General features: G+C 40.1%; 2 protein-coding genes across 2 annotated transcripts; one reads left to right on the top strand and one right to left on the bottom strand.

Annotated features, from left to right (window-relative positions):
* The first annotated feature begins 8114 nt into the window (after positions 1-8114).
* Positions 8115-9717, top strand: LOC113690161 (UDP-glucose flavonoid 3-O-glucosyltransferase 6-like). The gene has a single exon (XM_027207987.2). The coding sequence runs from the start codon at positions 8183-8185 to the stop codon at positions 9617-9619; it is 1437 nt and encodes a 478-aa protein (XP_027063788.2). The 5' UTR covers positions 8115-8182; the 3' UTR covers positions 9620-9717.
* A 1861-nt stretch (positions 9718-11578) lies between these two features.
* On the bottom strand, positions 11579-11947 carry LOC140007193 (uncharacterized). The gene has a single exon (XM_072049885.1). The coding sequence runs from the start codon at positions 11945-11947 to the stop codon at positions 11579-11581; it is 369 nt and encodes a 122-aa protein (XP_071905986.1).
* Positions 11948-14129: the final 2182 nt, after the last annotated feature.

Here is a 14129-nt window from a genome sequence, read left to right as displayed (position 1 = left end):
CTTCACTAAATCACTTCAAATCAAGAAATAAATCACAACTAACATCACTTTAGCCACTACTAAGCATCATTAGGTGTAAGAGGAAGTTTAGCATCACTTACCAAGTAAACAAGAGAGAGGAAGTTGTAGACCACCTTAGCTCTCCAAGAAAACTTCACTAAAGCACTCACTAGCACCAAGTGGTAGGATTTTATGGAGTAATTGCAAGATCAAATGGTTGGATGGTTCACCTTGAGCAAGATTGGAGCTAAAACTTGAAGAGTTTCTTGCTTCCTTTTGGAGAGAGAGGGCCGGCCACATGAAGAGAGAAAATGGAGATATTTTGGTGGTTTTTGGATCATTTTTGGTTTATTTAAGTCAATGGTAAGAAAGTCTTAAAGTAAGCCCAATCAAATGGTGACACTTGTCACCCAATTTAATGCAAGTCTATCACTTTATTTCCTCTCACATCACTCCAAATTTGCAACCTCTAAATATCTCATAACACCCGATAAATTAATTCCAGTATCCAAAACTTAATTTAGTTGGCCGAATTTTTCCGAACTTTTCGCACTAGTGGGTCCCAGTCCGGTATTCACTCTTAATTTCTCAAAATCTATTTGATACTAGAAAAATCATCTGAAAATTATATTTACTCATAAAATTAGATTTTAAAATTTTCCAAATAAAGAAAATATGGAAAAATGTGCAATTCAAAGAAAATAAATAAAAATCGAGACATTAAGAAAATCACGGGTCCTTACACTCTCTCCCCCTTAAAGAAATTTCGTCCTCGAAATTTTCTATGAGCGGAATTTATCAAAACCTAGGGTACCCAACGGATCGTACCTTCTACGTCCTCAGACGAGTCAAGGACCTAATGCTGCTCAAGAGAATATACTCGAGCTGGTGCCTTCGATCCCGTCCCTTCTCATTTCGTCTGTCCAGGGTTGCTCTTGGCTAGTTGCTGAGAATTGGGCTTGGTTGGTAGCAGAGTCCCTCTCCGCTCGCGCAGGCAAGCTGGACAATTAGCAATCCGATGTTCGGCGCTTCCACAGCGCAAACATTTTCCTTCTTTCTTCCAGCAATTTGTTTCCGTATGACTTGGCCCTCCGCAATATCCACAGGGACCACGAGTAGCAGAGACCAGTCCTCCCTGAGGGACATCACGCGACACCCCTGGTTGCCGTACTTCCCCATTTCCCTTGCGAACTTTAGAGATTGTACTATTATCCGCTTGTTCTAAGCTGCTCCCCGGAAAACCCCTTTTTCTTGCTTGGAAGTTTCTAACTTGTAACCTTGCAGTTTCAACGCGCTGGGCTTTTTCCACCGCATCACTAAAGGCATTAAGTTGGGCTACCGCCAGATCTTTTTGAATTTCTACGTTCAAGCCCTGGATAAAACGCCTTATTCGCCGCTGCTCGGTATGATGAGTTCGGGCGCAAATTTGGATAGGCGGGTGAATTGGCTCTCATATTCCGCCACAGTTTGAGCTCCTTGGCGGAGTTGAATGAACTCGTCTTCCTTCCTCTCCTGAACTAGAGGAGGGAAAAACTTCGCATTGAACTCTCTGATGAAGTTCACCCAAGTCCTAGGTGTCTGTTCTCGTTCCCACTTCTGCCGAATTACGTTCCACCAAGAACGGGCTGCCCCCTCAAGCTGGAACACGGCAAAAGTCACCTGCCGTTCGTCAGGGTAGTGTAGGGCTGCAAATATATCCACCATCTTTTCAAGCCATCTTTCGGCAACGTCTGGGTCAGGTCCCCCAACAAACTTTGGCGGAGCGAACTTTTGGAATCGTTCGAGAGCTCTGTCTTCACTCTCGATATGGTTACCAGGGTTTCCAGGGTTAGGGTTTGGGTTTTGACCCTGTTGCTGCACCACTTGTGCTAGCAAGTCTGTCATTTGCTGCATAGCAGCAGCTATTTGCACATTAGGGTTTACTTGCGGTTCCAGATTGGGTCCAGTAGAGGTTTTCCCCGTACCCCTAACCGGTGTGGGTTGTCTAGTTCCGCGCCCACGTCCCCGACCACTCCGTGTACCTTCCATGAGTTTTACTTGGTCTAGGCAATAATACTAAACCAAAATAAGCACGATGCATGTAAGTAACACTCAAAACTTTTATGATAACACACATTTATGCATTCCAAACAAGATCAAAGCATATATATACAAGCCGGTCAAAATTAAGCCACACACATATATACAGCCAGTTAAGTCAAGTACAAATATAGACGATCCACCGAGGAATGGCCTTTCTAGTTCACCAAATCCTTTCTAACCTAGGCCCTCATATCTTTCGTATCCGGGCGCAAGAATCCCATCTAAGATAATTCACAACTCGAGCCGGCCGGTCCCAAGAGTAAACCATCCTTGTTAAAGATTCCTACCCGACATACATACCTAGCTTCCTCGAGTCCCATGATAGTGATTCGTACACTTATCACATGCCCGGTTCATAACTTATGCTCAAACGAGCACTTAGACATATCCATGAAATCAGGACCACAACACCACTTGGCCCAGTCTCACTCCGCGCAGAGACCACGCGAAGTGGCTCTGATACCACTTGTGACAGCCCCACTTTCCCCTAAGGCGAACCAAAGGGGTGAGCGGACTGCCTGCCCAGCTCTCACCAGGACTAACGATGCAGACTAGAACTATCTATAGCGATCCGGAACTTACAAACGAGCGTAAACAAGTCAAAATGGTAAAATAACCCAAAATAAAAAAATGAAATTCGGAGTAAGCCATGAATAGTAACCGACCCGTCAGAACCCAACCGAAATAGCTAACAAATATTCACATCTGAACTTTAGCGTTTACAAATCAAAATGACATACAAAAGTTTTCAAAAGTTAATATATACACATGGTTTGCCAAATCAAAAGAGAAAACGCCCCCAAAAGTACACTTAGGGTTTTAATACATGAGCTATACAAAAGATATGTTCGACTAGCTCAATTTGGCAGCCATTTGTCAAATCCAGACCAGAAGGGTTTATTTTCCTGTAAGGAAAACAAAAGGAACAGAAAGGGGTGAGCTTGCGCTCAATGAGGTACCAAACATATAGCAGAAAAATCATGGCATTTCACATTTTACAAATCAGATACACATGCCAGATGTAAAGCAAAGGAACCAATGATTCAAATCAGAAGGATACGGGTGGCTCTCAGGAGCCAAATTTCCAGCGCAGTACTTGATCCAAATCGGTTGACTCTCCGTCAACGTATATAGAACCAACGCGTCCGTAGACCCCTCTTTACACCGAATTCCGTCCACCAAACACCCCTTTACCGGGCCCGCTCACCGTAACCGAACAGAAATGGTAATACTCGAGTATACCGGAATCAAGGGTCTCAATACCCAAAAATCCCCGAACAGACTACCGTGGTTCGTTATCTAATCGTCCAGGCCCTTGCCGGCCCGACTCGAATAACTTAGCCACAGGATTGAGCTCATAGGTCATAGAAATCCGAACAGATGCAGACACAGATAACAGATTCAGATACAGATACAGAATAGCAGATTCAGATAGCAGATTCAGACGGCAGATTCAGATAGGCACTCAAAATTGGCATATGGACAAACAAGAGAACGAGTGTGATAAAGTACACCCTCGTCTCCAACAATTAAACAGATTGCAGAGCAGAAATCAAGTTAAACAGCAATGGAGGGGAGTGGTACACTCACCGGCTCAACTTCAAAAGTTTTCACTTCAGATTGGCCTTAATCGCCAAGAAACCCTAAAATAATCAAAATAAACCAATTGAAGGTTTTACTTCCAGAATCGAGTAAACAGAATGCACATGTGAGGCTCGACTACTAGTCGTATGCCTCACCAAATAATTACTAATGCAAGGGTGCAAAACATGATTTTCTTGGAAACGAAAAGGTAGCATGAAGACCTAGGCGCAAACAACCCAAAAGCCTTTCATTCTACCAAAAGGCAAATCCAACTTAAAGGAACCAAACGGCCTAGAAAATCGGGCAGCACTTCCCCTAAATTTCTTACTTTTCCAGCCATTAAGGCTTCATTCTATCCTCAAATCAGTCCCAACATCTCACACAAAATTCATCTCATTTCCCAAAAGCCGTTCACTAGGCTCAAAGTGGTACAAGTACAAAAGTTAGCTAGGAAACAACCGAAATGAAAGCAAGCCCTAAAAGAGACTCGATAACGAGTCATAAACCAATGCCAACCACAACCCCAATAAGGTTTCATATGCATATATAAGCATCATAGGTAACCAGAAATTAAGAAATGGCTTTAACTTAGGCCTTAACAAAAAAACGTATTTGATCTCATAATGCGGTAATGACACCACTTTCACTACGGTTATCGGATGGGGGTGAAAGACCCACCGTTTCGAATCTATGAAACAGGGCTACAACAATGTAGAAGGCCACTCAGTCCAAATCCTAGCACAACTAGGTCGAAAATGCAGAATACCACAACCTGAACCGTAATTGCAGGTTTACAAATCACACAAAACTGTAATCAGTACAATTCGGTCTATACAGGTCCAAACGTATTGATTCCAAAGGAATATGGTACCTAAGACATTCAGCTACATTTCATCAGAATACACCAACAACAAAATCCAAACCAATTCCAGTCAAAATGGCCAATTACTAGTGCCGTTTTCGCATTCTGATCAACCCAGAACAGCAACAGTAAAAACGCCATATCTCACTCTACACTAATCCAAATGACCTGAAATTTTGCAGGCACCTCAAACACATCAATACCTACAACTTTCATGTTTTGAGCAAAGTCCAATTCGGCCTCTAACCCTATGATCCAAAACCGGACAGAATTAGGGGTTATCAAACCCTAACTTTTCACAATTCACTCCAAACCCAAAATTAGTTGCTATTATCACCAATTCACACCCACATGAGTCATTACCCCTCATTATCAACCATCATAGATGACCACAACATCACATTCATATTAAACCAGAAAATTCCTCAAAAAAATAAAAACTTCACTAAATCACTTCAAATCAAGAAATAAATCACAACTAACATCACTTTAGCAACTACTAAGCATAACTTAAGCATCATTAGGTGTAAGAGGAAGTTTAGCATCACTTACCAAGTAAACAAGAGAGAGGAAGTTGTAGACCACCTTAGCTCTCCAAGAAAACTTCACTAAAGCACTCACTAGCACCAAGTGGTAGGATTTTATGGAGTAATTGCAAGATCAAATGGTTGGATGGTTCACCTTGAGCAAGATTGGAGCTAAAACTTGAAGAGTTTCTTGCTTCCTTTTGGAGAGAGAGGGCCGGCCACATGAAGAGAGAAAATGGAGATATTTTGGTGGTTTTTGGATCATTTTTGGTTTATTTAAGTCAATGGTAAGAAAGTCTTAAAGTAAGCCCAATCAAATGGTGACACTTGTCACCCAATTTAATGCAAGTCTATCACTTTATTTCCTCTCACATCACTCCAAATTTGCAACCTCTAAATATCTCATAACACCCGATAAATTAATTCCAGTATCCAAAACTTAATTTAGTTGGCCGAATTTTTCCGAACTTTTCGCATTAGTGGGTCCCACGTCCGGTATTCACTCTTAATTTCTCAAAATCTATTTGATACTAGAAAAATCATCTGAAAATTATATTTACTCATAAAATTAGATTTTAAAATTTTCCAAATAAAGAAAATGTGGAAAAACGTGCAATTCAAAGAAAATAAATAAAAACCGAGACATTAAGAAAATCACGGGTCCTCACAAAAGGAAAACACTAAAATTTGTTGTTTGTCATTGGGAATCAAATTACATATAAAATAAAAAATATAGTATATTATTTTATATTTTACACATAATACAAGATTCAAATTTTGTTTTTCAGTCAAATGCCCATTGTCAAATATGATCAAAAAATTTGCAATAAAAAAATCACGGAGAACAAACTTTAACATAAGAAATATTCTTATCAATATGCTAAAGTTAGTTGCTGAGATTTTTGTGATATTAAAGTTCGCTCTTTGTAATATTTTGGTTAAAATTTGTTTAGATTATTTATTATTGATCATGTTTGACATTAGGTTTGTAATTTAAAAGAGCAATTTGGACATTACTTTAAGTGAAACATATATAATGATATACTATTTTTGATACCATATGTTATTTAATCCCTGATGATAAACAATAAATTCTAGCATTTTCTTTAATGTTTGGATTGGTATTACATTAATTAAACAATTAAGTAGATAAGGGACAATGGTGGAATCATATTATCTTATCTCTCCTAATATCACTTTTTAGTTATTGATTGGATCTAAATGTTACAAGATAATAATTCTCAAGGGAGGTTTGTGTAATTTTCAAAATTTGAACAGAGACCAATAAAATTATTAGAAACCTCAGGGGAGGTTTTTGAACTTATCCCTATAAAATTTTACTTCGCCTCTGGACCAATATATATATATGTGTGTGTGTGTGTATATGTTGTGGAGTGGAAGTCGTGAAAGTACAGCAGACCTTGGGAAAAGAGTTTCTGTGGAAGAAAATGAAAAGCTGTGAAGAGATAATTTTTCAAATCAACAAAACTAGGCGTGCTAGATTGAGTGACAAAAAAAATATTAAACCACGGTGGTTCAATGTTGATTTATTAAAAGGATAAAACTCAGTGTGAGATCCAAAGACAAAATATTGCTTTAGGTTTAGTAAACGGTATTGTGTATTTCTAATTAAGATGGATTCTGGTACATGTGCATCTGTCAACTCTTCCAAAAACATTTTCTGTGGCTAAAACAAATTAGTTTGTTAATTTAATGGATTTGTGTTAATTGGGTAAATACAATTATGTACAAAATTCGGAGATGATTGGATTAGGTGATATTCTTGATTCAAAATCTCTCACTTAAAAGAATAATTATGTACTAAATTTTAATATTTACGTGCATTGCACGTGCTTTTTTTTAAGTCTATCAATGAATAACTTTTGCTAATTTCAATTATTTTCAATAATCACTTCATAATCATCTTATGCAAAATATAAGACAAACAAGAACAAGGCCTTTGAAACGTCCAACCACGACTCTTTGGCAAAGCCTTCAAAGTCTATTTGGTATTGTATTGTAATGTATTTCTGCCTCGTGGCTATGGAGCTCAAACTTCAAGCATCGCACGCAGCTTTCTCCGGATTAACTCAAATTTCCTTCTTTCACACCAGCTTCTTTCTCTGTCTCTTTTAAAATACAACAAAAACTTTGACCATTCCGTCAAAACTTGCAAAACACGCCAGACAATTTTCATCCTTTTTTTTTTGTTTCTTTTTTTCTTTTTTCTTTTTCTTTTTTACTTTCCCTTGCGTGATTAGTGAGAACGACGGACCTTATAGTTCCAATCCGACGTTTGTTTGGATTGGCATGACCTGCAAAAAAATTATTTAGTTGCATCTTAAAGCACATTTTTTATCATTTTTTATATCTTTAAATTTTTTATTTAACATAAATCACATAATAAAGGTGATTTATTTAAAATAATTATTATAACATTTTTATGATGTGATGTACGTGAGATAAAAAAATAATTTATAAAATAAAAAAGTGATTGAACTTCAAATGTTGTTTGTCCAAACACACCCGTATCTTTTTGTTTTCTGTGATGGAATCATTTCACGTCACCAATCTCTGGTGACGCGAGCCATGACTTCACTTGCCTATTACCAGGTCAAAATGTGTACTTTTCCTTGGACTATTGTGGACTGACAGAACTATAAAAACCAAAGACTTGGAGTACAAGGATAAAGTTCTTCGCATGACTTCAAACGTTGTCCACTTTTCAGTTACCGTAGAGATTAGATTTATTTACATAAATTCTTATTTTTATAAGAAAATGTCAGAAAAAAAACTCATTTTTAAAAATTTGGGGGATCTTTATCTCTTAATAGCAGGACATCCTGTGAGATTTTTTTTATCCCATATTAGTATCAAGGAGAAAGGATTTAAGTAGATAAGTCCCTCACAGGACTTCAAAAGTTACCGACTTTTGAAGTTATTGTAGGAATTAGATTTATTTACGTAAATTCTTATTTCTGTAAGAAAATATCAGAAAGAAAGAGTACAAGGATAAAATAGTATCACAAACTTGTATAAAAAGCCAGTGGACACTTGAAAGCATGTAGTTTTGATTTCTCCTCGATCAAATAATTTCCTAAAGTTAATAACAGAAAAGAGGAGAGAAATGAAGAAACCAGAGCTGGTTTTCGTTCCTTCACCAGGGATGGGTCACTTAGGATCAACTGTTGAGCTAGCAAAGCTTCTTATTGATCGTAATGAACACTTATCAATCACAGTTCTGATTATGAAGTTTCCCTTTGAAACAAAGGTGGGTAGTTCCATAGATTCGCAGACAGAAATTTCGGATTCTCGCATAAGGTTTCTTGAGCTCAAAAAAGATGAGTCTGCTTCACAAACGGCATCTTCTAATTTGTTTATGTATCAATTTATTGAAGATCATAAAAGCAGTGCGAGGGAGGTCCTTGCTGAAATATCTGATTCTGCATCCTCTGATCTTGCTGGAGTCGTCATTGACATGTTTTGCTCCTCCATGATTGATGTAGCCAACGAATTTGGGGTTCCCTCTTATGTATTTTATACATCCGGTGCTGCAATGCTAGGCCTTATATTGCATTTGCAAAGCCTGAGAGATGATTTCGGAGAAGATGTTACCAATTACGAGAATTCTAAAGTTGAATTAGCTGTTCCGACTTACATCAATCCTGTTCCAGTTAAAGTTTTGCCATCTCGACTGTTTGACAAGGAAGGAGGTGGCAACATGTTCCTCAACCTGGCCAAAAGATACAGGGAGACCAAAGGAATCGTAATCAACAGTTTTCTCCAGTTAGAATGCCATGCAATACAGGCTCTATCCAATGATAAAACCATCCCACCAGTATATCCTGTAGGGCCTATATTGAATCATAAGGGAAGAAATGGTCAAAATCAAGAAACTGATATGATTACGAAATGGCTTGATATTCAGCCTGATTCTTCTGTAGTGTTCCTTTGCTTTGGCAGTGGAGGTTGGTTTGATGGTGAACAAGTGAAGGAAATTGCCTATGCACTCGGGCGCAGTGGATATCGGTTCCTGTGGTCATTGAGAAGGCCTCCACCTAAAGGAAAGTTTGAGTTTCCAGGTGATTATGAGAATCTGGAAGAAGTCTTGCCAGAAGGGTTCTTGCAGCGAACTGCAGAGGTTGGAAAAGTTATAGGATGGGCACCACAGGCGGCAGTTCTATCCCATCCTGCTGTGGGAGGCTTTGTCTCTCACTGTGGCTGGAACTCAACCTTGGAAAGTGTTTGGCATGGCGTTCCAATTGCAACTTGGCCGCTTTATGCGGAGCAGCAGGTGAATGCCTTCCAGATGCTGAAAGACTTGGGAATGGCTGTGGAGATCAAAATGGATTTCAAAAACACTATTCGCGAGGCAAGTACTGAGATTGTGGCCGCAGATTTAATTGAAAAGGCAATTAAACATCTTATGGATCCTGAGAATGAAATCAGAAAGAAGGTGAAGGAAATGAAAGAGAATAGCAGGTTGACTCTCAATGGAGAAGGATCATCCTCTGCTTCATTGGGACGTTTCCTAGATGCTGTGGTAGATAATAATATTCCATGACTGTTTGTCAGATCTGACATCTGTCATTCGACCAAAATCAGTGTACTCTGCAATAATTAATTGATAATAAATGTTTGCAAGTTTGTGTTCTTCTCTTACTTGTTGGGCATTGACTAGATGTCTTCTTGTGGCTTCATTCACATGTTACTTTGTTGCAGTTTGCAGCTACTTTGTTGTAGTTTGTAGCTTTAATAATACACAGAGGCGACTATACTGTGGAATTCAAAACCAAGGACACCTTTAGTATTCCCATTTACCACAACCAGCCAATAAATTTCGACCAACACATAAGCACGACAACCAAGGTGGTGATTGTGAGATAAATGTAAGCCGAAGGCCAAAGTGAACCAAACTAGCCTGATAACATTTATCAATAAAGCCCAATTTGGATGTAATGGAATTGGTTGACTTGCCGCCACCCAAAAAGGCAAAAAAATCCGCAAGCAGCTACAATGTCTTGACTAGCCACAAAACCGTTATAGAACTAAGCCAACCAAATTTGTCTAGGAATGGTTTGTGGTTCAAATGTCAAAAACTAGAAGCGTTGGTTTCGACTCTCCCCTACCTCCTCCCTGCCCCGAGGTGTAATACTTTCAAGCATCAACTTCGAGTTCTTCTTGAGTCCATCTCAAGTCCATTGAAATTTTCTTTCGAAATGCCTTTACTTTTCACAATTTGTAATTTCAATTTGGAAAAACAATTGTTACTATGTTCAATCAGCCTCAAATTTCAAGGTTATACTAGACACAATGAAGTAGTACATACGAAATTGGACTATTAAATACCACTTGGTTCGTTCTTCATCCGTCATGTACTCTTTTTGACTTCTTTGGTGCAAGGCATCATTAACCTCCATTTCTTACACATTTCTAGTCAAATAAAACATTAGTTCATTTTATTTTTTTTCCTAGCTATCAAAATTACAGGATTAAAAAGAATAATGGTTTTCAATTACTTATCAATTTCCTACAACCTTCTGATAGATTGGATATTGAATCTTGTTAAGATTTTTAGTGATTGGATGACAACTTATTAACCTCGGACACCCTTCTTCAGCAATTACACAATAGATGCGTATGAGCTGCAACATTAATCAATAGTTAACTTTGGTTTTTTAAGGTGTAGATAGATAAAAGAAACATTGCTTGTCTTCAACAGAGAAAAGAAACAATATTCACAATTCTTTAATTTTGCTATTCTATGTTTATATGAAGTTCATATACTAAATTTTAACCCATCGAGATCTATGAAGTTCTTTTCTTTTATTTTTTTTCCTTAAATCTATGAAGTGCTTTTACAATTACCAAACTTTTTTTTTTTTTTTTTTTTAACTTTGAGAGATAGTTGACTTAAAGAGATTGTTAAATTTGCCATTTGAGGGAACCTGGCCGAGCTCTCCTGCAATGAGTGGTTTCCTTCCACCCGAACTACTAGCGTTTCTAAAGACGCGAAGCCCCTGAGCGGTCATCCAAGACTATCTTGGGAGGGTTCTTTGACGTGACCCCTGTTAGACGCTGCTTTCCACTCACTAGCTGTTTGTACCAGTTTTGACACCTTCGATCCATTCAGACTGTGATGTTAGATTTTGTCTCCTATTTCTCTCTCCTAACCCCTAGTATAAATACCACTCACATTTCTGAAGAAGGGGAAGCTGTTCGTTTCTCCTTTTGGCTACTTGCTTTCATTTTGCTTTGAGCTCTTATTGACTTAAGCATTGGAGTTACACGAAGAGATTAAACCCCACCTCTTCCTAGGTTTGTGTTGTAGGACTTCTAACCGTCCGTGCCCGAGGTCCCAAGCCGGCAGATTACTAGCACATACGCCATTAAGGTTGTAAGTTAGCAGCTCTACAATGATGAATTACTTGATGAGCAGCAAACCCTTTTTTTTTTTTTAAATATTACTTTATTTCATAAAAAGGATGGGATACATGTTAGAAACCCAAGCGCTAGGAAACTCTTACACTTTAACTCTACGCAAACTTGGGACCCCCATCTGATCAAGAATGAAATCCCCCCTCACCAAGCGAGGCAACTCCCGCAAAGAATCGTACGTCAGAATCGTCCCTGAGTCTGCTCCAATGTTTGCAAGGCGGTCAGCCGGTTTATTCGCTTCCCGAAAGCAGTGTGATACCTTTCTGACGAACCTTTTGACTTTTAACAGGTCCTGTAAATCCCCTTGCAGCCGCCACGGACATCGAGACTTCCCTTGGAGGATCTGAACCAGAACCAATGAATCAGATTCTAACTGTAAATTAGAATACCCACGGTCAATAGCCAACCTAACACCAAAAATCAACGCCTTCAATTCAGCCTGTAGACTTGTCATCTCCCCAAGGAAACATGAGTACCCCAAGATAAACCTTCCTTCCGAGCACCTAAGCACCCCCCACCTCCACTCACTCCCGAGTTCCCCCGAGAGCATCCATCCGAGTTCAGTTTGATGATATTGTGCGCTGGGCAGCTCCACCGCACAACCAAGGTCCTGACCACCCTCTGTAGGCCAGCCACCATCCCGTACCAACCCAGCCAATCATAAACAGAGAGAGCCAGGCGTTTAAATTTAAGGTGGAAAATATCCCTGAGATCCCCAAAAATTGCTGAACACACATGCACCATGGGCGTGTGGTGGCCATCAAAGACAAACGAATTCCGCATCTTCAACAAATGCCAACAGATCAAGGACGGCAGTAAACGAAAAAGATACTGGAGATACGGGTTCCGAGAAGGCCTCAACCACCAGCTAACCAACTTGTGACGTATCGTAAAGGACTCCTGAAACCCTCCAACCACCCCCTCGAAGTAACCCCAAATCCTCTTTGCCACCTCTCCGGTACAGAAAATATGATCCAAAGACTCTTGAGCTGGGTACAAGCAACAACCACAACGAGATGGGCCAACTATGCCAAGTTTATGCAACCTTTTCATCACCGGCAAACGGGACCCTATCAATCTCAACATGAAAAAAGAGATCTTTATCGGCAACTCTTGTAGCCAAAACTGTGAGTAAAGCCAAGAGCTATTTCCACCCTCATGAGCAATCCGGTAGGCAGATGCTAAAGAGAAGACACCAGAGATACTAGGAGCCCAAACCATGGTATCCGCCTAGTCCAACGAGAGGGGCACAACTCCCAAAATCCTCCCCACCCATCCGCTAGGCGGCACCATGCCTAGCCGTTGTACATTCCAACAACCATGTTCAACAAAATCCGATACCATGTACTCCTGAAAAGTATCCACCTCCATACATAATGGGCCAGTCTCCAACCAATTATCATGCCAGAAGCTCACGCTACCCCTAGCCAACTTCCAGTGGATGTGTTGCTCCGCTACCCCCTGGATAGCCACCATTCTCTTCCATGTCCAGGAGTCCCCGGGAGAAGTATCAGCAAAGCTAGGATATAGATTGGGGCAATATTTACAATGCATGAACTCAGCCCAAAACGATTGCCACAACCGAAAATGCCACCACAATCTCATTGAGAAGGCATCATACACATGCCTAAGGGATCTCAAGCCAGCACCCCCCTTTGCATACGAGTTAGCCAACTGATCCCACCTAATCCAATGGAAGCGTGGCCGAACCTCTGAGGAGCTCCATAAAAAATCAGCAAAAATGCGCTCCATCCCGTTAAGGATTGACTTTGGAGGGGTCGCAGCAGCGAGTGTATGAAGCGACATAGAAGAAAGCACGCTTTTGATTAAAGTTAACTTACCACCATGCGAGAGAAGCCTCCCTTTCCATGACAACACTTTACTTGAGACCGAGGCACAAACCCCTGCAAAGTAGCATCTCCTCCTCCGTCCTGCATATAAAGGACAACCCAGATATTTGACTGGAAACTCCTTGGCCTGAAAACTTGTCATCTCTGCGATAGACCGCTTTCTGCTCCCAGGAAATTTGGCATGAGCCAGGACGCAACTCTTATGCAAATTTACTTGTTGTCCTGACACTGAAACATAAGCATCCAGCACCTTCATCACCAACCGCACAGACTGCCGCAAACCACTAGAGAAGACAATAATATCATCTGCGTAGGCAAGATGAGTAACAGGTGGACAACCCCTTAGAACTCTGAAAGGCGTAAAGCCCCGAAGGCTACTCAAGGAGTTCAAAAGACGAGAAAGGACTTCCGCACTAATCACAAAGAGAGCCGGTGAAATCGGATCTCCTTGCCTTAAACCACGACTAGACTTGAAGAACCCCTGAGGGGCCCCATTAATGATTACTGAAAACCATACATTCGAAATAAGCCTCCAAATCATATCAATCCAGATCTCACCAAACCCAAACCTCCTCAACACCTGAAGCAACAATGGCCAAGAGACTCTATCATAGGCTTTGGTCATATCGAGTTTGAATACAATATTTCCCCCTCTATTCTTTCGGTGAATATCCGATACCAACTCCTGGGCCAATAGGAAATTATCAAAAATTTGCCTGCCCTTAACAAATCCACTCTGCTGAGGAGAAATAATACTTGGCAACACTGTTGACAACCGATTCGCCA

This window comes from Coffea arabica, chromosome 5c (genome assembly GCF_036785885.1).
Source record: "Coffea arabica cultivar ET-39 chromosome 5c, Coffea Arabica ET-39 HiFi, whole genome shotgun sequence".
NCBI lineage: Eukaryota > Viridiplantae > Streptophyta > Magnoliopsida > Gentianales > Rubiaceae > Coffea > Coffea arabica.
The sequence above is the reverse complement of the archived record's forward strand: the minus strand, read 5'-3'. Positions and strand labels throughout refer to the sequence as shown.

What these genes read in the sequence shown, in the direction of transcription:
- LOC140007193 (XM_072049885.1), bottom strand. Translation starts at nt 11,947, where the DNA reads ATGACAAGTCTACAGGCTGAATTGAAGGCGTTGATTTTTGGTGTTAGG.
- LOC113690161 (XM_027207987.2), top strand. Translation starts at nt 8,183, where the DNA reads ATGAAGAAACCAGAGCTGGTTTTCGTTCCTTCACCAGGGATGGGTCAC.